Consider the following 27,963-nt stretch of genomic DNA (forward strand, 5'->3'; position numbering starts at 1 on the left):
GTGAAATCTGTACAGCTAGACTATTACATCACACACACACATGCACACACACACACACACACACACATACTGAAGTAGTGAAATTGTTGTGAACATGTTGTGAAGACTTTTGAACTGTACTGTAAATGTAATGATGTTAGTGAAACCCAGTGAACTAATAATTCCCATCAACAGCAGGTAGATGTGGACACTAACCACTCTTTTACACTTGTACATGCATGAAAAAAAAAAAAAACTTTGGTCAGAGTTGGATTGTCTGTCTCCACATCAAAGCAACTGCTCAGATACAAATTCTAGCTCTGAATGATTTTTTCTTCTTCCTTTTGTTTCTTGCAGTCTCAGCACAAATCCATTGTGATCTTTGCACTGATGTGCTGCTGTGCTGTCCTGATAGCATTAATATTCTCTGCTATAGATGTGTGGGGGGATGACGAGGACAATATCGATGAAGCAAAATGTAGCAGATCCTGCCGGTAAGCCAAACTCATACCTTACACCTAACAAATCAGAATCAGAATCAGAAAGAGCTTTATTGCCAAGTATGCTTTTGCATACAAGGGATTTGTTTTAGTGACATAAGCTTCCAGTACACAGAGACAACACACAGAAAAAAAATAAAAAATATTGCAAATAAATAAATTGTATGAACAGTTGTGCTATAGACGATAATGGAATAGAATAGAGTAAGATGCAGAGATGTACTTGGCTGGGGGAGGGGTAACAAATAAATATTAGAATAATGCACATTTTTATTGCATAAGTAGGGAAAATTTAACTGTTCATGAGGTAGATTCCTGGGGGAAGAAACTGTTCTTGTGCCTGACTGTCCCTGGTATTTGCGGCTCTGAAGCGCCGGCCAGATGGAAAAAGTTCAAAAGGGGATAACTTGGATGTTTGGGATCCAGAGTGATTTTCTGAGCCATTTTCCTCACTCTGGATGTATACAATTCTTGAAGGGTGGGCAGGGGAGCATCAATAATCCTTTCAGCAGTCCGAACCGTTCTCTGTAGTCTCCTGATGTCTGATTTTGTAGCTGAACCAAACCAGACAGTTATTGAAGTACACAGGACAGACTCAATGATGGCAGAATAGAACTGTTTCAGCAGCTCCTGTGGCAGGTTAAACTTCCTCAGCTGACGAAGGAAGTACAACCTTTGTTGGGCCTTTTTAACAATGGAGTCAATGTGATTGTCCCACTTCAGGTCCTGAGAGATGGTGGTTCCCAGCAATCTGAATGACTCCACTGCAGCCACAGTGCTGTCTATGATGGTGAGTGGGGGGGAGTGCAGGGGGGTTTCTCCTGAAGTCCACGATCATCTCCACTGTTTTGAGAGTGTTCAGCTCCAGGTTGTTAAGACTGCACCAGACAGCCAGCTGCTCAACCTCTTATCTGTAAGCAGACTCGTCACCGTCCTGGATGAGACCGATGACTGTAGTGTCGTCTGCAAACTTCAGGAGCTTGACAGAGGGGTCTTTAGAGGTGCAGTCGTTGGTGTACAGGGAGAAGAGCAGTGAGGAGAGAACACATCCCTGAGGGGCACCAGTGTTGGTGGAGCAGCTGTTGGACATCAATTTCACCAGTCTCACTAGCTGTTGCCTATCTGTCAGAAAGCTGGTGATCCACTGACAGATAGAGCTAGGAACAGAGAGTTGGATCAGTTTGGTCTGGAGGGCTGTTGGGATGATGGTGTTGAAAGCCGGAACTAAAGTCCACAAAACAGGATCCTCACATAAGTCCCTGTTTTGTCCAGATGTTGCAGGATGAAGTGCAATCCCATGTTGATTGCATCATCCACGGACCTGTTTGCTCGGTAAGCAAACTGCAGGGGGCCAGTAAGGGTCCAGTGATGTCCTTCAGATAAGCCAGAACCAGTTTTTTCAAACGACTTCATGACGACAGACATTAGAGCCACAGGTCTGTAGTTGTTAAGTCCTGTTATCTTAGGTTTCTTTGGGATGGGGATGATGGTGGAGCGTTTGTAGCAGGAAGGCACTTCACACAACTCCAGAGATCTGTTGAAGATCTGTAAGAAGATGGGGGCCAGTTGGTCAGCACAGGTTCTCAGACAGGCTGGTGTAACACCATCTGGGCCTGGTGATTTTCTTCTTTTGTTCTTCCTGAAGACTTGGCGCACATCGTTTTCACTGATTTGAAGTGCAGGAGGTGGGGAGAGGGGGATTGCAGGAGGTGTTAAAGGTTGTGTAGAGAGATGATCAGAATGGATGTGGGGTGTTTCAAATCTACAATAAAATGACAAATGACAATGGACTCACCACCGTTAATTACATTAATTTTGTTTTAAAAATGTTTAAGATGTTTTAATTGGAAAAAAGAAAGAAAGAAAGGAAGAAAGAAAAAAGCTCAAGCATATATCCGGTCTGCATTTATGCCCAGTTATCTGCATTTTTGCAGATTGTGCCATGCATTATTTTATTGTTGTTGTTATGACCACTTTAATATTTCAATTCATTTTGAATGGATCTTGAAATATGTGTGTAGATGTTATCTGAAATTAGTAAACAAGTTTTGTTATCTTGGCTCCCCGGTGGAGCATACTGTACTGAATGAGGAAATAGAAGCAGAGGCACAAAACAGTCTTTCAATGGCAGTAATGTGGATCAGCTGGTGTGTGCGGCCTAATCTTGCAATTCTGAAATGAAAAACTATTTTCATGGATGCAAGACTGGACTGCTTGTTGATATTAATGAAGGATGCTTTAAGAATATAGTGCTTATACAAATGGAGTTGAATTTTGACAAAGGAAAAAAATGTAAACAAATGGCTAATTGTAAAAATGAAGCAATATGACTACACAAATAAGAAAAGACTGTCAACAATTCTCAAAATAATAGAATTTATGATTTGCATGTAGTAATGTAACTCTCACTAAGTTGAATGACCAAAACTTGTTACAGCTAATAATCTCTCACAGAGCAAGACTAGGGATGTGTTACAGAGGAGGTTCCGTACTGCCTTCTCCTCACCACCAGAGGGAACCGTCCCCTGAATATCCGTCCCCTAATGATTCGGACTCCATTTCCCATCATCCCTCAAACCTGGGACTGATCACCCCTGAATATTAGCGAACTCTGATTTGGACTCCATTTCCCATTATCTGTAAATCATTTGAACGCCCACACGCACACACACACACACACACATATAAGCAGTCACCAAACGCTCAGTCACTGCGAAGTCTAATTTCAGCAAAACTGAAATGGCTCACACCACAAGAATCCAAATGTTTCCATTTTTGCCATATTTGTAACATTTGTTTGCATAAATATTATTCATTATGTAGCCTAAACATGGCTTTATAATTCACTCATGTTCTAATATCCGTGTAAAACCCTTCACATGTGCAAAAATGTTTGTTTGGGCGCTGCACACTGATTTTACAGCAGGCCTTTTAACCTAAACAGTGTAACTTTTATGTTTGGTTGACTGCATTTTAATTTGATGATGAATGGCTGAAATGTCAGGTAATGGTAGAACTAATGTTGTTTGTGTGTGCGTGAGGCACCTGCGCAGTGTTTTTTTCCTTTTGTTAATCTATTAATGATATTATAGCCTATTATATATTTAGTGTGATCCTATTTATTTTATTCCTTTTACAGACTTAATTTCTGCTTTTTTCCTTTCACAGAAGCTCTGAAGGCGCGTGATGTGACGATTGAATCCTCATGGTCTTGTTTATGCTTTCACGCATATACAAGCTAAAGCCCTGTATTAAAACCCCCCCCGAAATAAAATAGACATTCTTCGTTTGCTTTGTTTGACAGTGAGGAAAATAAAACTGAACAAAATGCTGTCATTCTAAAATTCTCCACCATACTTAATATGCTGAGCACAAGTTCTGGTAACTCAAAAACTTGCGTACACGAGCTGAGACCAGACGTGAGATTTGATCCTAGCCAACACTTACGTCCATATTGATCAATTCCAAGTTTTGCGTTGAAACGAATGTACAGTACGCCCAATTTTTCTGTTGTACGTTTGTTTTGTAAATGATTCCCATGATATTCCATGTTTTTCTCTAGTGTACAGAAGTGTACTGGAGTTTTTACAGTTCTTACTCTTTTTTTATTTGTAATAATGAATGTGTTATTAATAATATAATTATAATAATTATAATGTGTTTTGTTTATTTTTTTATTTAGCAATAATTTAGTCATATTAATATACAAGCAAAACATTTTGGGCCAAATCGTGCAACTCTACAAACATGCAGATAAAACCTGGTGTTTATTATATATATTTTAAAATAATTTAATCATTTTACTTTAAAAATCACATTTTAAATCACAAATCACAAAAAACACTGCCAAGCCATCAGAACTGAACCAAAAACCATGGAACCACCGAGGTATGTATTGAACCGTGGGCTAACTCTATTGTTGCATCCCAGGTATTTTCAGAAGTAAGGTAAATTAGCTTTTATGAAAAAATATGCCTCTGAATGTGTATTAATGTTCTCAGAGTGACTTTAATGATTTGCATGCCTCAGTACAGTCTTTGCTCCCCTGAGGGTGAGAAATATGCTAACCATCTGGATTGATATGAGCCAGAAGTTCAGCACTTTGTTGATTTTCAAAAGGAGTTGGAAAAATGAGTGGATAATAAAAGCTCATCAAACGCACAATCCCAGATAACATGTTCAAACAGATGTAGCACAGGCCCAATACGGGAACAGTGGTGCAACTCACTCTAAAAATGAAGTACATGTGAGACTTGAGGATAGTGTTTCAGCAACTTCCAGCAAAGCATCAAAGAGTACTTCTTTATCTGCCCTGCAAGCTGTAGCTGAGGCTGAGAGAGCCAGCATAAAGACATGAGTTGCTGCTTAACATGAGACACCTGGATATGGACAAGGCTAAACTTACAGCAGCTAAATATAAAAAGACAAAGCTGAACATTCATACAGAACTAACTGCTTCCATCACCAAATTAAACTTGCTTGAGGAGTTTGAAACATCAGCTCCGGTGCCTAGGGATGGCATGAATGCATATCTGGACAATTCACAGAGAGGGCAGTCAAGAACATTTAATATGTATGAACCTTCAGACTCGGAATCAAACTCATGTTCTACAACATCCAAACCTCCAGCAACTCTGGAAGAGGTTCAACTCATTTAAGAGAAATCAGTGATCCCACACTGACCAAAAGCTATCAAAACCAATGTACTGCATTACACTTCTTCCATTACAACATTTGAACACAATATAGAGGACAAAACTGACAATAGTAAAGACAATATACATGTATAATAAAATGCTGGCACAAAGCTGTCTGTTTGTGGATCCTATGAAAGGACTGCTTAAGGCAAAAAAAAAAAGCACATTGGTAATTAAGACAAAGTTGCCAATGAATTTATTATAATATAGCATCATATTAGGCTGCTATGAAGCCAGAGGGTGGTGCTGCTCTGCCAAATGATGCACAATTCTAAGAGCTCTTCTAAATTCTATAAAAAGGCATGAATTTTCTAAAAATCTGAGAAAGGCATTCAGTTCACGACTGAGCTACACATCAGAGTTATTATCTATTAAGTTGTGCGTGTGATTTATTTATTTATGTTTTTTCTTCTTTTTTTTGTGAGGTGCAGAACAGAAAAGCAGTTTAGTGATTTATTGGAATTTGTCAAAAAGCAGGCAATAACTAAATCCTATATCTTAGAAAAGTATCCTAAATTTCATTGATCCTGTGCAAAGACAAAAACCTCAAGTGAGACCCGAAATGTGCACAAATAAAGAAAGTAGTTTTGGAGAGTCATATGACGTGCTCATGAACGCTTTCAGTTACTAACGTAACCTCGGTTCCCTGAGATGAGGGAATGAGACATTACTATGGGAATAACCCTTTCCTCCAAATACTACTGAAGCCTTATTGAATCACTCCAGTGAAACTGGCCAATGGCCGTTCAAGCACGCGAAATATGAGGGGGCCCCCCCACTCTATAAAAGGCAGCGCTTGTACGTCACCCATTCAGAATCTTGGCAGAAGCAACTTGGCATTCTAAGATCCTGTGGTTGGTGACACAGCAATAAGGGCAATGTCTCGTTTCCTCATCTCAGGGAACCGAGGTTACGTTAGTAACCGAGAGCGTTCCCTTTCAATTCAGTCACTCTACATTGCTATGGGAACGTATAAAATCCCGCCGTGTCACAGCGATGGAGCCTGGCTCGACTAAGTATGTCAACTTTCACATACAGAATCGTAATGGGCCGCATTACCTTTGCCACTCATGTTAAACACAGCTCAGGTCTACAGGACCTAGTCGAAACCATGTAAAGTTGGGGGCGCGGCAACTAGACCATGCCGCATCACAACAGGGCCAGAGTTAACGCTGGTAAAACAGAGAACATGAAAAGGCAGCAGCATCGGTGCCATCACACATATAGACCAGTTGAAGTTTGTTCATTTCAATGAAATTATGTGTTGTGATCACTGATCTATAATTGAGAACATGATATAAATCAGTGGTTGTGATTCAACGGCTGAGCCGGTGCTCAAATAAGCAGAGTATGATGGTGATCAAGTCCTAAAAGGCGTGATGAATTATATCATAACAATTGGATTGGTGGTGCATCGGTACAGGGGTGTATACGACCTGGTCGAAACCACTTAGGCATACAGCTCAGATCCTAACTGAGGCTGAGAAGGTGGGTGTACCGCTTCGCACTGACAGCTCATGTGAGGCATGTGACGATACATCTATGTTATAAAACCTCACGAAAGTGTTGGGTGATGACCAGCCTGCCGCCATGCAAATGTCCTGAATAGATATGCCATTTGCCCATGCCCATGAGGATGCGAGTCTGCGGGTTGAGTGGGCACGAACACCTACAGGACATTCCATGCCCTTAGAGCTATAAGCCAAGGCAATTGCGTCAACGATCCAGCGTGACAGCCTTTGCTTGGACACAGGCAGGCCTTTGGTGTGTCTTCCAAAGCATACAAATAGCTGCTCTGAGAGTCTATACTGTCTAGAGCGCTTAATATAAGTGCACACCGCACGTACAGGGCATAGCAGGAGTGTATTAAGCAGCTCCGCCCCGGCCGGTGTTTCAGGGCGGAAAGCAGATAGTGTTATGACCTGCGCTTTAGATGGAGTCAAAAGCACTTTAGGCACATAACCTTTTCTAGGCTTCAAGGTGAGTCTGCAATCACCTGGCCCAAATTCAATACACGTGTCATCAATTGACAGCGTCTGCAGGTCCCCAACTCGCTTAACAGATGCCAATGCGAGCAGGAGCACTGTCTTGAGGGAGAGCGCTCGCAAGCTTGCTTCAAGTACAAGCACCAAGTCCAAAGTGGGTGGGGTAGAAGGGCGAGGAGGGTTCAGCCGTCTTGCTCCTTTTAAAAATCGTATGATCAGGTCATTTCTGCCAATTGGGCGATTATCGACGTGCGCGTGAAAGGCTGTTATAGCGGCCACATACACTTTCGATGTGGATGGCATACGACCACTATCAAATCGCACTTGAAGGAAAGCAAGAATTATTGGTATTGGGCAGTTATATGGGTCTTCGCCCTGCGATACGCACCAATTTGTGAAAACTCTCCATTTATGTGCGTAAAGACGCCTCGTGGAAGGAGCCCTAGCCTCAGAGATAGTGTTCAACACGCGCTGAGGAAGCTCCGTTGAGTGGCCAGACATGAAGGCTCCATGACTCTGGATTTGGGTGCCATATCATTCCTTGTGCTTGAGAGAGGAGGTCTCTCTTCAGTGGAACAGTCCACGGGGGGCTACCAGCATCTCCACTAGTTCTGGGAACCATGACTGGTTGGGCCATTTCGGTGCCACTAACAGAACCCTGATTTTGCAAAGCACACAAGGCAGAAGTTTCACTGGAGGAAAGGCATAGATGAGATCCATCTCCGCCCTGCCGAATAAACTCCAAATCATATTGACTGTCAAAGGGGGTAATCTCCACTCTCCGTGGATCAACCCTCCCCTAGACAGTAAGTTTGAGCCGTGATTCAGGCGTCCGGGGACATGAACTGCCCGGATGGAGTTGATGTGCCCACAGAAGAAGGTCTCTCGCCAGCCGTAGCAGCGGCCACGAGCTCACACCCCCTTGGTGATTTATAAATGCTACCACTGTCATGTTGTCCATCATGATGAGAGCGTGATGGTGGAGAAAGCACTCGAGCACTAGGTGTACAGCACGGAGCTCCAGACAGTTTATGTGCTACAACTTCTCCGTTTCTGGCCACTTCCCGAAGGCTGGTCTGCTGTCGCATATGGGTCCCCAACCCATGCTCGATGGATCTGTCGTAACAGCCTTTCTCCTGATCACTTGGCCAATAGGAACACCCCGGCGATACAGTGTCATATCGCACCAAGGGGTCAGCGCTTTCAAGCAGTCACGCGTTACTTGTACACGCAAGGTGCCCGCACGCCATGCGCTCTGTGGCATGCGACTTTTCAGCCAGAGCTGAAGCAGTTGCATATGTAGGAGTCCTAATCTGCACACTGTTGAGGCGGCAGCCATCTGGCAGAGCGTCCTCTGAAAGCATTTCAATGGGGGAGAGTGTCCTAGCTTGAAGACTGCGAGAGAGCTGATCAATTTTTGTGTGCCCTCCTCCGACAGATGTGCTCGCATATTGATTGAATTCAGCTCCACTCCTAAAAAGAAGATGCTCTGGCTCGGTACCAGCATGCTCTTTTGCATTTTCTGTCAGCCCTAAGCTTTGAACATGAGCGAGAAGTCTGAGCTTGTCACTGAGCAGCACACTCTCTGATTGCGCTAAGACTAACAAATCGTCGAGATAGTTCAGGATGCGCATTCCGCTCTGATTTAGAGGAGATAGAGCACTTCGTAAATGTATGAGGGGCCAGGGATAAACCGAAGGGTAGGACCACGAATTGATACGCTATCCCCTCAAACACAAGTCTCAGGAAGCGCCTGTGGTGGTGGAAGGGGGGGCGGCTACCTGAATGTGGAAATAAGCATCCTTTAAATCCACAGAGTTAAACCAATCTCCCGGTCTGATGTGTGAGAGGATTTGCTTTAGTGTAATCATTTTGAACGAGTGGTTCGAAAGCATGCGATTCAGCGGTCTCAAATCCAAGATTGGGCGGAGTCCGCCATCTTTCTTTGGCACCAGAAAATAACGACTGTAGAAGCCGCTCTCGCGATCTGCAAGAGATATTGTTTCTACAGAGCGTTTTGCGAGAAGATTGTGTATTTCATCTCGCAGAACTGAGGCATTCTGCTCCTGTACATTGGACATTAACACACCGTTGAAAAGGGGCGGTCTGCGGAAGAACTGTAGCCGTTCTTTATTGATTTCATAACCCACTCTGATACCCCTGGCAGCGCCTGCCATGCTTCTGTGAACTGTGACAGCGGGCGAGGCGGGCTGTACAATGTGACGGATAACTCGCCGTTGGGGGGCGGGGAGTTTAATACCACACGAGTGTGAGAGTGAGTGACGGGGGAGAGGGTAGTGAGAGGAGGAAAATTGCCCTGATATTGAAGTGAGTTTTGTACTTTTTTTGACTTTATTGCACTGCATAGTGGAACAGTCAAAACTCAAACATGACAATAGTTCTTGCCACCCACAACAGACAGGGGGGCATGGTGAACACACACAGCGGAGCGAGCAGACTTGTTCAGTGGCTTGTCTTCGGCGCTGGGTGCAGCTTTCCTCCTCCGTGAGACAGTGTCAGGAATGCGGCTCTGATTTTGGAGCCAGTGGCCTGCTGTCTCTGTCAGTGTGGGGCCTCTGGTTCTTGGAGCCCCTGATGGCGCTTCGGCCAATGTTGGTGCTTCAGTAATGTGTAGGTTTTAGGGGGTGGTTTAATGGTAGACTCAAACTGGTTTTATTTTCAAATTTGTATTTTGTCTTATTACGCAGTAATCCAAGTTACAATATTAATGGCCTTTTTTTTTTTTTTTGCGAAGAAGAAAGATTGATATAGTGTTAGTTCAAGAATCCCATTTGACAGAGGAGGATGTACACAGGTGTAATAATAAGTTTTATGAAGTGGTATCTCATACATCTTCGGATACTAAAACCAAGGGTGTCCTAATAATGGTGCGGAGGATTTTAAATATTACTATTTTAGATAAAGGTTGTGATACAGACAGTAGAATAACACATATCAAAACAATAGTAGAGAATATGAATATTGTATTTCTTTCGGTTCATACCCATTGTACTGCTGGGCCTACTTTTTTTTCAGATTTTAAAATTGTATTGGGAGCAGATACGAATTCTGTAATGTCGCATATCTTGGATAGATCTGGACCAAAGGAATCAAACTCTCAAGCTTTTTGTTCTGACAAACTTCGGCAATGTGTAACCTCATCCTCATCGGTGGATAGTTGGCATTTATTAAATCCTTCTGCTAAGTCTTTCACTTTCTTTTCTGCTACTCATAAATCCTATTGACTATATTTTCATTTCTGCTTCTTTATCTTTCAGCGGTTCATGATGCTGATATCTGTTCCTTATCTCTGTCGGATCATGATGGAAAGTTTGTGCAGATTATTTTTGATCCCTCTGCCATCTCGTGCCACTAGATGGTGAATTTAAATCCGCGCGAACACACTTTGGAATGCAGTTAAAGGATTTATAAGGAATAACTCAATTTCATATGCCTTTTTCCTTTAGAAAAACCATCACAAAAAGATAGTTGAAGTGGAATCACAGCTCCAGAATCTTACTAAAGATAATCAACATTGTTTCTCATACAATATACTCAGCAATATCATCGCGGTTAGGTCTGAACTCAATTCATTACTGAGATCCAGAGCAGAATTCCTGATTCAAAGATCCAGGCAGAATTACTATTTTCAAGGAAGTAGACCAAGTCATCTTTTAGCTCTGAGAATACGCAACAGTGCAAAGTTTTGCTAATACACTGCCTGTCCAAAAAAAAAGTCACAGACTCTAATATTTTGTTGGACTGCCTTTAGCTTTGATTATGGCACTCATTCGCTGTGGCATCATTTCGATAAGCTTCTGCAATGTCACAACATTTATTCCTGTCCAGAGTTGTATTAATTTTTTGCCAAGATCTTGTATTGGGAATGGGAGAGTCAGACCGCTGCGCAAAGTCTTCTCCAGCACATCCCAAAGATTCTCATTGGGGTAAAGGTCCGGACTCTGGACTCTGTGGTATCCAATCCATGTGTGAAAATGATATTGCATGCTCACTGAACCACTCTTTCACAATTTGAACCTGATGAATCCTGGTATTGTCATTTTGGAATATGCCCATGCCATCAGGGTCATTCAGTATATTCAGGTAGTCAGCTGACCTCATTCTTTGGGCACATAACATAATCATCCATGCAGTAATTATCCAAAGGGAGGATCTTAACTATTTGCTTAGTTAAATCCAGGTGGTGACTTTTTTTTTTTTTGGACGGGCAGTGTATTTCTGCAGTGAAATCCCAATCTGGGTTCATTATGACGGACCCAGAAGACATTAATATCACCTTCCACTCTTTTTACTCTAACCTCTATACTTCTTCTGCTGATGGTGACCCTGACACCTAGGCTGTCAGATTTGGATTCAGATTACCTGGCTAAACCAATCTCTCTTCAGGAGCTGGAGTCAGCAATCCGATCTATGAACAAGGGAAATCCCCAGGCATAGATGGTATTCCAATCGAATCGTATACTACTTTTTGGTCGGATTTAGGCCCACTCATGTTAGATATGATACTTAAGTCTCATTTCATCCATCAATATAGCTGTTATTTCTCTCCTGTTAAAAAAAAAGATAAAGATCTGCCTTCCTGTTCTAGCTACCAGCCACTCTCTTTGATAGGGACTGACTTTAAATTATATGCTTAAGTATTGTGTCGTCGTCCAGAGCAATTTATGAATAGGCTAGTTCATCATGACCAAACAGGATATATTAAATCTCATTCAGCTTCAGATAACTTACGCAGGTTATATCATATTATTAATTCAACAAATATGTCATCCTCCCCTTACGCAGTATTAACTTTAGATGCGATAAAAGCTTTCGATCAGCTAGAATGGGACTATTTATGTGCGGTTCTACAGCATCTGGGTCTAGGATCGAGTTTCATAAACATGATAAAACTTCTGTACACCAATCCAGCAGCCACTGTTCTCACATTTGGGGTGCCTTGGACCTCTCCAGTGTCTATTCACCCTTTGCGCAAACTAATCCTTCCCTCTGAGGAATCTCCCTCCTCTGCTTCAGTCATCTATCTCTTTCTTCTTGAGCATTCATACAAACCTTTATCTATTACAACTGTTTGGGCTAATAATCTTAATGAGGAGGTGCATGTTTTATTTTCGGATCATCCAGCGCGCCTTCCAGCGCGCTCTTCTAAAAACCCTAATCACCAAATGATTCATTGGAAATTGCTGCATAGGGTTTACTTGACTCCCAATTAAAACATTTTTTATTTGAATTTGTCGTATTCTCCTAAGTGTAATCTTTGTTCGCAAGGATCTTTAGGCACGTTTTAAGCATTTTTTATTTTTAGGAGTGGCCCTCTCTCTCACCTTTTTGGACTCAGCTCTAACAGGACCTATCATATTTGTTGGGTACTGAGATATGTTTGACTCCGTGTCATTTTTACATGAATGACTTTTGGGACCTCACCTTGTCCATCCAAAAAAGATGTTTACTGTTAGCTGGACTGTATATTTGTTGGACATTATCTCGATGAAACTGTCAACTTATCGTATATATGGATCTAATGGGGAAAACTGTAAATTTATGACATTCAGCTTTTTAATGTTGTATCCGCTTTTCTAAAATCTTTTGTAAAAAAATATTTTTATTGTTATTATTTTAATTTATTATATATATATATATATATATATATATATAAATTTTTTTTTTTACCAGGGTTGGGGTGGGTTCTAAATTTGTAGCACAGTTGCTATTTGTTTTATATTACTATTTCCAGAAGAAAAAAAGAAGAAGAAGAAAAAAAAGAAAGTAGTTTTGCCACAAAAATTAAACATTTCAGTTGTATAATGTTTCATTAGGACTAACTCCCAGAGATCATGAGATCCATTAAGCCCTGAATCCAAAATAAAGCCACACAGAGACAAGATTCAGTTCTCAAGACTTAAAGGATCATACCAGTGAAGGTGAAGGTCTCCAAGGGTAATAAAATCAGAACATGCCTTTTTAGACCCTGGTAACTCATCTACATTTTGCAGAGAGGAAATACAAAAACAGGCCAATGCAAAGGGAATAAAAACTGAAATTCTTCTTTGAACCGTAGGTCAGGAGAAAGTAGTGAGCAGTTATGAGATTTCAGGTCTTGATGTTCAGTGATGATGTGTACCTTCCACTTTCTGAAGTTTACATGCAAAACAAAATCCCTGTTACAGCAGCATATTAGGAGGATTAGAATGAATGGCTGTATTTGAAAGATGCAAAGAGCAAAGAGCTCTTGTCCTTGTCAGAAGCTTCAAGTAAGAGCCCTCGTTCTTTCTATTATATTCTAGAAAGGCCATTCTGAAATCATGGTAAAGGTCATCGATGCCTTACAAGCACTCTCTTGGGTGTTCTCCAATGTTTTTTGTCAGCAACCCTGATGGCAGACATTGAGAAAGTGTGCAAGAATACTGGATGGTAGTCCATTTTTTTGCAGCAGTCAGTTCCTCACTGCAAGCACTGCATTAATGAAAACCGCTGCTGACAATGCAGGAACATTCACTAAAGAAGCTGTTGACACTCTGAGGAGAAAAACTTACAAGATCTATTCAAGCACAAATACTCATAGGGTGATATATTTCCCCATGCCTTTTCCCAAAGATGGCAACACTGTCTGGATGATCTTCCTCACCTGCCAGAGATGTATGAGACCCAAGAACACTGATCTCCAGCAAGCACATTTTTAGTGTTTTTGTGGCTTTGGAGCAACTTGAAGGTGAGAAAATGATGACAGAAGTTTTAATTTTGGCTGAACTGTCACTTTAAAAGGAAACTCTCAAAGGTCAATATAAGCTTGACATTCAATACCCCCTCAGATGCACACCATGGCAGGCCAGGTTCATCGCATCTGCATCAAAATAAAGACCAGTTCAAATGAACATCCCATTAACAATTTATGTGTGCTATAGGATGCAGACAGTTAACTCGTCAAAGGACCTAACTGTAGAAACACTAAATGTACTTGTTTTCATGTCTGAAATAATAATGTATATGTCCAGTGGCACAAATTCAATGAGGAACAGGAATATTCTTGTCTGTTGTTGTTGATGTCTAAATTTGGAAAACTGCTTGTTTATATTAATAATTATATTATGGACATGGTTGCACAATCAATAATTGCGCCAATATTTCATGTAGTCACAGGCCTTAGATACTGGTAAAATACTGGGATACAGAATATAAATAATGCAGTCAGCTGAAAAACAGATATACGTATAAACTATCTGTTATTATATACATAAACTATCTTTTATCACAAACTCATGCACAATGGAATTGAAGTCCAGCATTCTTTTTAAATATGATTCTATTGTCAACAAGGACAGGGACTCAAGACGCCTCTGTCTTTCTAATTTTTGTTTTAAGTTCACTTCTAATACATCTGTCTTTTTTTGTGATGCATTTTTAATGTAATTCTTTTAATGTAAAGTTCGATACTGAATACGTTGTCATAAGATTGACATTGTTCCTTTATAATGTTTTTGTTTTTTAAACTCTAAACACACATAGCCCATGAGGGAAGCAGTTCATCACTAAAAGCACTGATTCTCACCAAAAGTCTTGTAAGAAAGTTGAGCTTGTACACAAACCTTTGTCTATTTTTTGTTTGTTTGTTTGTTTTTCAAATGGTTAACTTGTGTGTTCTTAATTATAGGGGGTTGTAAAGATATGATTTAGAGAGAGTATTGATTTGGAGCTATTTAGTATTGAACAGGGTGTGGGAAATGTGTCCTTTTAAGATATTCTATTACACAGACTCAATATACAGGCACTGTAACAGGATAGGAACTATGATCAAATCTACATTCTTTAGCTGTAGAAAAAAACCTTACCATGAGCTTCTCTGTGAGGCCACTTTCAGTATAAGACAGAAGTAAAATCCCTCTGGAGCCACTAATGATGCTTTAAGTGTTCAAGTTCAAGTGATGGAGGTAATGCACAACTGGGACTTCAGTAAATCTCATTTCCTGAAATGAACCCGGGACCTTTAACAGCCAACACCCTTAACCACTAGACTACCACAACTCTCCTGTGAATTTCTTTGCATTAGCTTCTACTGTCTGCAATATTTCTTAAGTCGAGAAGACAAATGTGTGATACACATTTCTTGAAGCTTATGGGTAAGACAGCCATGATGCTAAGTTTTTATATTTAAGTTTTTTTTTTATTTTTATTATTTTTGTTGATGACTAAAAAAAAGTTTTTTATTGTTTTTAATTCTACTTTTGAAAACAAATTGTTTAATATGTTTCATGTAACCATTGTTTCAAATTGGATTAAAATCTGACTTTAATTTAGACATGGAAAAAAAATGAGACATTAGCATCATTTAGGAGAACATGTTCACTTTACAGGGGCTCCACCTTACCTAGGTTCTCTCCTGCAGATTATACCTCATAGGGAATGGGTGCAACTGATTTCTTCGCTTCATGAGCCCACGTGTCCAGGACACATGCTTAAGACAACGCTGGCAAGCCACCATAATATACATATGTGACGAGTGGGGCGGGGCCGAGAGCCGTGGGAATGGCGCGAGGCGGGTGGAGTGATTTGGGAAATGAGCGACACCTGCTCCCCTCACCGGTCTCGAGTCCCACGGAGGAGATTGGGAGGATACAAAAGAGCAGCGACGACAGTGAAGGACGAGAGAGGACCAGGCCTGGGTTTTATTTTGTGTTTGGTTTTTGTTTGTGCGATGCAGTCGACCGTGAGGGGTTTTATCTTTATTTGGTTATCAAAGTTTTATTTGAGTGTCCGCCAGTTCCCGCCTCCTTCTTCCCGTGATTATGGAGTTTATATGTTGTTACACTGGTGCCGAAACCCGGGAGGAAGGAGGGATGCGCTGCCGAAGATCCCTGGGGTGAATCCGCGGTGCCATCGAGCAGGGCTTAGCAGTCTGGCGCCATGGACGCTCGAGGCGGTGGGCTGGAGTGAGTTGCTGGGGATGGACAAACTCGCTGCCCGGCCGCCCGCGATGTGGAGGGACGGCTGCCGTCCGCGAGGGGGAGCAGAGGAGTCGCTGCCATTTGCCAGGTGGCCGGAGCCTGCTGCCATCCGCTGGAATGGGGGACTCCTGGCGGCTGCCTGAAAGCGGAGGAGCTGTCGCCGTCCACCGAGGGCCATCCAGTGCCGCCGCCAGGCACTGCGGAAGAGTTCACACAGCTGGTGGGGGGCCGAGTCGGGCAGCGTGTCTGGGAACCGGATTTTTTTATTTTTTTCCTCTCTCCCCTCTCTCGTCTCTGTCGCTCCTCATCCTTCCATCTCCTTTTCTCTCACCTCGTCTGTCCTTACCCCCAGGTTCCCGCAGGTCACCGTGAGCGGTCACCCCCCCGGGAGGGAGGGGGGGGGGTGTAGAGGGAGTTTTGGGGGTTCCCCCGGCCTGCGAGGGGCGATGGGGGTATGTGACGAGTGGGGCGGGGCCAAGAGCCGTGGTAACGGAGTGAGGCCGGTGGAGTGATTGGGAAATGAGCGACACCTGCTCCACTCACTGGTCTCGAGTCCCACGGAGGAGATTGGGAGGATACAAAAGAGGAGCGACGACAGTGAAGGACGAGAGAGGACCAGGCCTGGGCATGATTTTATTTTGTGTTTGGTTTTTGTTTGTGCGCGGCAGGTGAGGGGCTGTCATGCTGTTTTATGTTTATTTGGTTATTAAAGTTTTATTTGAGTGTCAGCCGGTTCCCGCCTCCTTCTTCCCATGATTATGGAGTTTTTATATTGTTACAACATACATTTCTGTATGTATGTGTGCATTCATAATCATTGTTCACACTCCTATTGTATTTATTACTCCATTAGCATATGCTGTTCTCTGTTGTGTTTGTAGGCCTGCTGTGTCTTGTCATCAAGGTGTTTTTGTTTCTCTTATTGATCAGTGTATTCCATGTCTTGTCTTGTGACAGCCAGATAAAGATGCCTTGTGCTGAATCACTGTCAGGATGATAAATACACACACAACTTTATGTAATTTATAGTAAAATTTTTGCACACATAGTGGCCATTTATCAGTTATACATCCCCATCCAGTTGTAACATCACACGTCACCGTTTCTGGGTCCACACGCTCCTTCAGATCCCAAAGGCAAACAATTAAAAATGCTAATATGTGCTCACAGTGTGCTTTAGTATTCACCATCCTAACCGAACTCTCGATGGGCTACACAGTGATTTATATTTTCTGAATCTTTAAAATACTGGCATCCGGGACATCGTAAGCCCAGAGACTGTAGTGTACACTGTGAGTTTGTAAAAAGCTGTGAGTTTATAAATGAATAGTGCTCATAAATGGCTGTTAAGATACTCACTTGAAACAGAGTAGAGGTTTGGATCTGGAAACAGTATCATTGGTCAACATGTCGCAGCCTAACAAGAGGATAATATACCACACACCCACATAATCCTATGCAAAATAAAACAACAAAAACATCTGACAAATAACAGCATTTATTGTTTCAAATCTCTACAGCTGGGAAAATTATTATCTCTGTCTTTTTTGGGGGTGGGTCATTACCCTTGTAATATCCACTCTCAGTGAATCCTGCCTTCACTTGAATATGGATTGTCTTGTGTTTACAGTGTTGTGCTTGTGGAGAATATTCCAGAAGATCTGTCCACTCCATATAAGGACACAGTTTCACTGGCCACTGGTCTCCGTGACCTTTTGGATAAAGCACACCGATCTGTTGATATTGTGTCACCGTGGTGGGCACTGAACCCTACCGAGTATGAGTCAAAACCTCCCCAGGCCAAACAGGTAACATACCAGAGTGTCAACAGAACTGCTGATTAAGTCTAGAAGAGTTTCTTTTAAAGAGAGCTGGATTCATCCCAATATGACCACACTGAAATGTTACTGTTTCTTTTGTCATTTTAGGGTCAGATCTTACTCCATCTGTTGATGCGTCTGCAGTCTCGGTCAGTCAGTTTGAGGGTGGTCAGTGAACTAACTAATTCCTCAGAGCTCAAGGCACTCACTCAGAATGGTAAGAATCTAATATTATTTAGCATCCACTGTCCAACAAAACTATTTTGGACACTATGGACCACACTTTGTGTCGTTAACAAATAGATATATTGATGATGTCTCCTGACCAGACATGTGAGGCAACCAATTACAGTTGATTTTGTTCAACATCATGTTTCGGGAGAAGTAAATAACATAAATAACCATAAATAACCATAACAGACCAGGATGCACCCATACATCTTTCATTCAAGTTTGTTCGTTCGTTCGTCGTTCGTTCGTTCGTTCGTTCGTTCGTTCAATCAATCAATCAATCAATCAATCAATCAATCAATCAATCAATCAAACTTTAAAAACACTGAAGTGGACCAAAGTGCTGTACAGAAAATTAAAACTCATACAAGACATAAAATACACTTAAAACACATTAAGAGACCACCATAGCAAAAAAAAATAAAAAAAACAAATATCCAATAAAACTCATACAAGACATAAAATACAATTAAAACATTTTTTAAAAAAAAAATAAAATCAATGAAGAGGCCTGCCTAATGAGCAGAGGCAAATCATTCCATAATGTAGGAGCTGCCACAGCAAAGGCAAGGTCCGCTTTAAGTCTGGTGTATAAAGTACATGAAAGCTACAGTATACTCAAGTAAAAGTACAGATACCTTACCAGAAAATGACTTTGGTAAAAGTTAAAGTCACCGTTTAGAACATTACTTGAGTAAAAGTTGTAAAGTATCTGATATTTATTGTACATAAGTATGAGGTACATAAGTTTTAGGGTCAACCCAACCCAAGTTTCCATGTTTTTGTTTTTTTACTTATTCTGATTGCAGCTTCATCCTTTGTCCAAATTGTTTTAAATTTTGGAGAAGAATTGCGGCTGCGATTAACTCTGGGTCTCCTAACATGTGGCCAAAATGATTCTTCATTCCCACCAGTAAAGCATCCACCTGCAGTATTTCAATTACAACTTGGCTCGGTCAAGCTTGATGGTCAGTAGGTTGATTGTTGGAAGTAGCTATCCCATCTGGGCTTTTGCTTCTGCTTGCAAGATGTTGGTTGACCTGGGTTCATAGCATCACAGCATATTCAGTGAGGAATGCAAGTTCATCTGGATTAAACCTGTAATAAAACAACACTGTTTATTAACATATAACAATTCATCTAGTGGAAAAAAAAAAGCTAAAATGAACCAATGATAAGTGCAACTTGGGATACAGTTAATGGCCAAGAAAGGGTGGAGAAACACTGGGGAAGTTGTAAAACATTAAAGACATTTTGTAAAATTATGGTAACAAAAAACATGCACAATTACTTACACTGGAAACTTCAAGTCTGTGCAGATGACCCTGGAAGTGTTCCTGTGGCTCAGTGGTAGAGCATTGCGTTAGCAGCGCAAAAGGTTGTGGGTTCAATTCCCAGGGAACACATGTTAGGTAAAAAATGTTAGTCTGAATGCATTGTAAGCCACTTTGGATAAAAGCGTCTGCTAAATGCATAAATGTAAATGACCCTGATGGCCCCCTGACCCTTTTCTGTGATGATCCTCAGCAGTATTTCAACAGCCATGAACAAAGAGTTCCACCTAGTTGCATTTGGACATAACAGCTGGAGAGAGCAAACATCTTCAACAGTGTCGGCTGCAAGTGTGGATCTTCCACATTTATTCCGAAGGGTGTTACATTTTCCGAATGTTGAGCGGTACACTTTCTTGTATGCCTCATTGGATGTTGCTTTATGTATATGTTGCTATATGTTGTTATAGCACTTATATATCATTGCTCTTTTTTGTTGATTTTGATTGCTTCCATTGTCCTCCTTTGTAAGTCGCTTTGGATAAAAGCGTCTGCTAAATGACTAAATGTAAATGTGAATGTAAATGTAATGTTGCTTTCATGGCATCAGCTGTAGCTATTAGGTTGAGTAGGTGACAAGCACAGCGATGGTGCTTTGGAAGTTGAATCTCATCTTAACTCGGAATTGCTGACACATCAACAAACTCATCTTCTTCAGTCCCCTCTTCATCCTCTTCTGGCTGAGATGCTTCATCACTTTTGACCACATTGTTGTTCTCATCTTCACCAAAAACCTGTTAAGCTTTTTTGAAATTAGAACCATTATCTGTAGTCGTTCTCAGGATCTTCCCCCGAATTTCAAACTCTGACTGTATATCATTCAGGGCACTTGCTAACACATCAAGTGTGTGCGAACCTCAACCGTTTACAGGCTAGTGCTGCTGAGCATCTGGTGAGACTGTTGGGGTCCAGCCAGTATGCAGTAACGCCTATGAAGCTCCTCCTTCTAGTAGACCAACAGTCAGTGGTGGTGGTGATATGGTCAACTGCCCTCATGGCCTCGGTCACTGCCTTCTTCAATGCTTTGGAGGCATCATCAATCATAGAGTACAGGGTCAGCTGTGACATTATTGCATTAGGCTGTAGTTTCTTCACAAAATCTTTAAAAGGTTCTTGTTCAACAACACAGAAAGGCTGGAGCCCTTGGACCACATACTTTACAACAGCTTTATCAATGACCCTCTGAGACACAGTCCAGTTGTTCACTAATGTGGTCTGTTTGCTGGTGGATGGAGTCTCAGAAGTCCTTTTTCTCTTTGTTGATGTCAGATCTCCATATTTTTTAAGGTGGTGTGCATGCTTTCTCTGAAACAGTGAGAAATAATCATTCTAAGTGTAACAACTTCAGCTACAGGATTTAAAAGCTACCCAACAACAATAACAATCAGTTACCATTAACTGTAAGCTATGCATCACCTAAGCCCTAGTTTGTGATTGTTTAATATTAAAAAGTTAATTAAAAATTGATTCATAAAGTAAACATATCGGAGTAATAGATAAAGCCAATATAATCACTGAGTTATTTAAAAGCAAAACTCAAAGAGAGTATGGCACTTTGAAGATGTGCATAATGGTGAACACTCTTTAACCTGTCACTACCTCAAACATCTCCTAATAATTCCACATATTTAAGTACAACAACAGCGTATGATGCTGCTTACATATGTGAACTGTCTTAATTTAAACTCAATAACACTAACGCTGCCGATTAACAGTAGTCTAAATGATTTGAAAACTGCTTATTTATCGGTGATTCATAATCATCTTCGTCACCATCCAGGTGCGGAGGTGCATTACCTGAACATGACAGCCCTCACTAAAGGTCACATCAACTCCTCCTTCTGGGTGGTGGACAGGAAACACATGTACATAGGAAGTGCTGGCATGGATTGGAGGTCACTGTCAACGGTAAAGAACAACTCTACTCTTAAATGCAAGTTTATAAATATGCTTCTTTTTAAAAGTAAGTTAATATGCTAACTTGTAAGTTTAGCTCACTCCATTACATGTTGCTTACCTAATTCCATTTAGTTCATATGATTATTAATCTGTATGTTGGAGTTGTGCGATATGACATGTTCTTCATTATGATTAGTACTAATTCATTGGTCTGGTGATGTGTTATTTTCACAGATGAAGGAGTTTGGCATCATTATTTATAACTGCACATGTCTGGTGTTGGACCTGCACAGGATATTCAACCTATACAGGCAACTGCAGTATAAAGAGTTTTTGCCATCAATTTGGTCCAAGAAACTGAACGCTCTGTATAACAGAGACAAAAACCTTCAACTTCATCTGAATAACACTGAAGCAAAAGCATACATTTCTGTGAGTTGAGTTAGAGATGTTTTGCTTTTTCATGTAACTGAATTAGTGGAAGCAGAAAAAAGTCCTGGTGTACAGAACGATGATCCTTTATTTGATTTATCTCACTCTAATGATGTTTAACATGTTTATTACTATAGGCACACTACATAGAACAGAGAGAGACAGGCTTAGACATGCATGATTAATGATGTTCATTTTTAGCACTGTTTATAGACGAGAGATTTGCTATTACAGATGAACAGATGTATTCATTGCTCTCATGGTCATGTGCTGGACACACAGGGAATGAAAGTGGCAGTGTTCGCATAAAGTCTCATGTAATGCATGTTTGGTGGTGGTTTAATAACCTTGATGTTGATCATAGTCTTCATGTGGATTTTAGAGATTTTTCTGACCTCACTCTATCCAAATAAACTGCAAATATTATTTCATGGGACTGATAAAGCTGATTACATTGGGTGCACAGGATACTGTTTATGTTATCATTTGTTGTGCTAGAGTTCTCCAGATGTTTTCTGCCCAAAAAAACGGACAAAAGACCTAGAGGCCATTAAAAGAGTCATTCAAGAGGCTAAGACATTTATCTACATCTCCATAACCAACTATTTACCAATGCTCAACCGCAGCCAACCCAAGTGAGTCCTATCAGTGCCGACGGGACACAATTATTTTCAAATCCAGTCACATGCCCAGTAAATGTCATGTCAATATCACTCTCAGTAACTGACTGATATCATCACGACGACACAGTCTCAAACCAATGACCAGTCACTATCCTACTTCTTGATTTCTAACACTGTTTTCTAACACCATTTCTGATGCCTACTCTGTGTACTTTAACAGGTACTGGTCACACATCGACAACATGCTCCGAGAAGCCTTGATTCTGAAAGAAAACATCAAAGTACGGCTGTTAATAAGCTGTTGGGAGCAGACTGACCCACTGACGCTGAACTTCCTGTGGTCTCTGAAAGCACTATGCATAGAGTCAGTCAGCTGCTCAGTGGAGGTGGTGAGTGTGCATTTATCAACGATTACCAAAGATTCACATGTTAAAATATGGATGAGGTTCTTGCACTATTATTCACTTGCAGTCATTGTTTTAACTTCCTACTTGTGCATCCTGTGGATAAGCGGTATGCTTTTTAAAATATGTAAACACGTTTGATGTGCTTCACACAATATCCACCAGGTGGTGCATAGAGCAACTTACTGTAGTATACTTTAGTTAGTAACATTGTCCATTACATTACACATTTCAGGCCTTATAATCTGACTACTTTTGACCTTACATATTTATCACATTGATTTAAATCTTGTACCACTGTAATATAAAAATACAAAGAGAAAGAAAATACATTTCATTTGTTGCTGTTAACAGCATGAAGTGCATTAAACATTACATCACATCAAGGTCTCCCAATCCTGGGTTCAAGAAGAAACTGCAGGGGGTTTGTGAGTTTAATGAAAAGCGAATTATTAATTAAATCGTAAAAATGTAAAATTAAAGTAATTTTAAAATAACAACAGTCAAGTAAAACACTTATTAAAAATATGCAGGTTTTATTTGTTTACCTGCATGTCATGTGATCATTAACCAACACCAGAGAACCGAGAACATGTAAATCTGTTACTTTATTATTAACTATACTCAAAGGGGTCACATGACGTTGCTAAAAGAACATTATTTTGTGTTCTTTGGTGTAATGCAATGCGTTTATGTGGCTCAAAGGTTCAAAAAAGGTTCAAAAAACACATTTTCCACATTATTGTTTCTCCTCATTGCCCCGCATTTCTGAAACTCTTAGATTTTTTACAAAACTGATCGTTATGAAAAGCCAGGTGTGCTCTGATTGGCCAGCTATCCAGTGCATTGTGATTGGCTGAAAACCTCAAACCTCAAGGAAATGTTACGCCCCTTAACATACTGTGATGCCATCTCCCAGCACGACGAGTGGGGACATAATTATTGATTATAATGACTTATACTGTCTTTTTACGCATTGCGTTGCGTATCACGCCACGTAAACATAAAACCATGTCTGCATTTGTGATCTGAGAAACAACAAGCCTACTCTACACTGCTCAAAACTCGGCTTTGAATCATGATTAGCAAATTCTTAAATATGAAAATGTACTGACAGGCTGTGAGTCAGAAGTAGTGTTGTTTTTGGCGGCCTGTTTTAAATTTAGTCAGTCTAGTCTTTGTATGAAGCTGTCATTTTAGTTTTTATTAGTTTTAGTCATGTTCATACTCTTTTTAGTCTAGTCTAGTTTTAGTCGACGAAAACTGATGACATTTTAGTCTAGTTTTAGTCAATGAAAATTATATTTTAGTCTCTTTTTCTATTTTACCCAGTCAATATAGTACAAGTACGTAGAAGTATAGACAAAACCAAAATTTTCTATTAGCCAACCCCATTTCAAACAAGGTTATCTTATTATATTATTGTTACCTTATAGACTCAAGAATACATCCATTCCAGACACGGAAGACTCTCTGATTTGAGTTTACAACATTTATTTGACCAACCAAACATGTTAGAAGTACATACACACATCAATTAAAAAAAAAAAAAAAAAAAAAAAAAAACTCTAATGATAATAATAATAATAATAATAATAATCTGCTAATTTTTCTCCCAAAGATGAACCCCGGCTGGCCGGCCATCGGTCCCTTTCTCTGTGTCAATGCTGATTTATACTCGACGCGTCCGCAATTTCGCTTGGGTGAGCGCAGAAAATATGACGTCAAAATATGACGTTGCTGGAAGTTCGCTTTGAGTGTGCTTGAACTATTCACGTGGCGGAGTGCACAGCATTTTTTGTAACTTTTCCGCATAGCTCCGCATCCGAACGTGCATGAGTTCAGGGCGATTCTAGCCGAACATGCACGTCTGTGTCGGCGTTTGTTTGAAACAGAAGCAGTTTTAATGTGAAGTTCAAACTCCATCAGGTGCTTTTTTAACGGAAAACGCTTTTTTTGGAAAAAAAAAAGTTGCATAGTTTGTCCCAAGGCTTCTTATTTAGAGTATGTTTTATTTTTATTGTATAAAATATAATTAGAATTCATTTAGATATTAATTAAACACTATGTGCTTAAAGTTGTCTTGTGTTTGATGCGTAATACAGCCAATAGTTTAAGATTGTTTTAAGTTTGTACATAAAGAAATTATTAATTTCATCAACTCATCCATCACAAGACTTGTACTGGCAAATGACTTCTCACCGGTGATTCGCGACGGTTTTAGAGGACAATTACCTCCTCGTTACTCCTCATCGCTCCCCTGTCGCTTCAAAGAATAGTGACAACGGCGAACGTGACAAGTATAAAAGCCTCGTCCATTTGGGAAGGTTCGGTAGAGGTAGGCGGGGGTATGATTAAGGATTAACTTTGTTTGTTGTCATCTTCTAAATAATGCCGCGAGTGGGACTTGAGGAAGTGACGTCGGTCGCGTGTGCGCAGTGAGACACAGGAAACAGAAATATTGCAAAATAATAATAATGACTAAACGAGACAAAATAACGTTAAAACATTTCGTTTAGTCTCTTTTTGGTCAACGAAAATGAAGAGACATTTTAGCATAGTTTTTATTTTGTAAACCACATTTAGTCTAGATTTTTATTTGTCAACGATATTGCATTATACATTTAATTATAGTCATCGTCACATGACCAGCATTTACGTTGCGTCTCGTCTTGTTTTCGTCACATGATAAAGGTTTGTTGATGAGGATATTTAGTCATAATTTTTGTTGACGAAGCAACACTAGTCAGAAGCACCAGACTGTCCTCGCAAAGTTTGAACTGCCCAGCTTTATAGAAACAGTCATTGTGCCACAGACGCATTGCAGGCTACTGGTTCAGGAAATAGTCCTCATCCTTCATAAAATGCGCTGCACACATCTGAATATTTGGGTTGAACTGTTCTGGAACAGTGTTGAAATACAACTTCACCAGTGATTTCTAGTTGTGTCCTCTTTTGGAAGGCAAACAGTAGTTTCGCTTTCACAACGAAACACACAGTGTCTCCACGACATGGCAGCAGCGGCAATAGTATAATTTAGATCTTTGTTTGCGTGAAAATTTTTTCTTTGTTTTGCAAATCTTTCCACATAGTGACGTAGACATGTGGGGGCATTTAAACGAGCCGTTTTAGGGGGGTGTGGCTGACTCTTTACTTTTATAAAGAATATCTCTTTGGATTTGAGACTTTAGTCTTTGCAACTTTACAGATCTTCTTTATGCACCAAGAGCTTGTAACACTCCAAAGAGAAAAGAAAAATTTAAATCGCATCATATGACCCCTTAAATTACTAATCCCTGCATTACACGTAAAATAAGAAATAGCATGGATCTGTGCATTTAATGTGTTTTAAAGACAGAAGCCTTCCAAAGACATAATTATGCATGGTTAAATAACACAGAGTGATAATTCAAATAAATATTAATGTGTTAGTTGAGGCAGTGTTGAAATGGAACCTCGATGCACTACATCCGTTAAAATACATCACAGCAGTTGATCATTTTTAACAAAGGGAAACACTCACTTTATTTCAATTAGAAAGAATAAAACACTTAAATGACTGTATTATTATTGTGCTTTTAATGCTGATGGTATTAAACTTGTTATTTAAAGGGCAGCACTGAAGCTTGGTTTTCTATTCAAGTGTGTAGCTTCCGCATTCATTGTGATATGAATATGTGATACCGTCAATGTGCACTCAGGACACAGATAGCATCAGCTAAATGAGCAGCTGTATGGATCCCTGCGATCAGAGATAACGACCACTGACCTCCAGAAAGAGTCGAATCACTGAATGAATCTGAATAAATCTTTTTAGAATCAGATTAAGTCACTGGGATGATTGAGAGGGACTGATCACTGCTTACAGCGCAATTTAAGACGAGATAAGTGCTGCAAGTCAAAGGAGGTTATTTGAACCAGCAGTATGATTCACTACTGTCCATTTTTCATTTGTGTTCATGGCCAGATACATCAAGTAATCTAAAACATGGATCATTCTGAATTATCAAATTTTATTTCATTTGCTATAAATGGCCAATGTGGCTGTACTACTGTCACTCATTTTGAGTGCATACTAAAACTGACAAACATGTACTCTGTTCTTCTTCTTGTAGAAGTTCTTCATTCCTCAGATGCAGAGCAATGGATATCTCTACGGAATCAATCACAACAGATACATGGTGACAGACACATCTGTGTATCTAGGTAAGAACATCCTCTGCCCTAATTAAGCTGCTGATGTCATATTAAATGAATTGAGATTTGAATTGAGGGGGGAAATAAAACACGTTTGAATAATTTCTCCTAAAACCATGTTTCTGGGGTCTCAGGGAATTTAAACTGGGTGGGCGACGAGTTTGTCTACAACGCCGGTGTTGGGATGGTGATCAGTCAGCAGGTGGAGCAAAACAACTCGACTGTAGTTGAACGGATGAAAACTGTCTTTGAGCGAGACTGGCATTCACACTACAGTAAAACTCTACAGCCAAACAAGATCCCAGCATGCAGCATGCACACAGTCAAAGAGCAGCCTCCGTCAAGCGATGCTGTCTGAAAATGACATGCAAACCTTAAATGTATCAATCAATTTGTTGGCTGTGTTTCCTTTTAATTGTACTTAGTTCATACAACGAGCAAGGTTTTCTATCAAAACCATTTTTGTAAGGTAATAACTATTTTGCTATATTGTTTGACCAGTGTTTAACCTGGTATTAAGATGCATTTTCATGATGCAATCACAAGTGGTACATCTTTATCCTTTTCATTTGCGTCATTTACGCTATTACTCGGAAGCCAGGAAACATGGGTTTGTCTGATAGACTGTATTTAGGCACACCTCTCTGCACTCCCATGAAAGTACTGTATGGTGTGGCAAAAAAAAAGAAGGGTCTTGACAAAATCTGATTATAAGTGCTCATAGGAGATGCATTTGAGATACAAACATCTCGGCTGGCACACACACAAATGCATCTAAATAGCACATGGAGATGTTGTATGACTTGCTTTAAAATGTTTGTCTCTGCTTAAGTGTTACGCTGAGATTTTCTATTCTGCAAAAGGTTTTTATCTTTAACTATTAGGGGGAAAAATGTTTTCAGTGT

General features: G+C 40.4%; 1 protein-coding gene and 1 pseudogene across 1 annotated transcript; one reads left to right on the forward strand and one right to left on the reverse strand.

The window, feature by feature from the left end:
* LOC109092172 overlaps positions 1-27,963 on the reverse strand; it is a 1,055,107-nt pseudogene that overhangs the window by 961,140 nt on the left and 66,004 nt on the right.
* LOC109070226 (inactive phospholipase D5-like) lies at positions 142-27,939 on the forward strand. Its single transcript, XM_042755357.1, has 9 exons — positions 142-473; positions 17,752-17,929; positions 18,050-18,158; positions 21,284-21,411; positions 21,637-21,834; positions 22,333-22,469; positions 22,678-22,846; positions 26,977-27,067; positions 27,193-27,939. Exons 1-9 carry the CDS (start codon positions 304-306, stop codon positions 27,414-27,416), a joined length of 1,404 nt encoding a protein of 467 aa, XP_042611291.1. The 5' UTR covers positions 142-303; the 3' UTR covers positions 27,417-27,939.

Source organism: Cyprinus carpio, unplaced genomic scaffold (assembly GCF_018340385.1).
Source record: "Cyprinus carpio isolate SPL01 unplaced genomic scaffold, ASM1834038v1 S000006675, whole genome shotgun sequence".
NCBI lineage: Eukaryota > Metazoa > Chordata > Actinopteri > Cypriniformes > Cyprinidae > Cyprinus > Cyprinus carpio.

Coding starts and splice junctions, on each gene's coding strand:
- LOC109070226 (XM_042755357.1), top strand. CDS start 304: ATGATTTTTTCTTCTTCCTTTTGTTTCTTGCAGTCTCAGCACAAATCC. Junction 22,470..22,677: donor CTCAACCGCAGCCAACCCAA/GTGAGTCCTATC, acceptor GTACTTTAACAG/GTACTGGTCACACATCGACA. Junction 22,847..26,976: donor TCAGCTGCTCAGTGGAGGTG/GTGAGTGTGCAT, acceptor TTCTTCTTGTAG/AAGTTCTTCATTCCTCAGAT.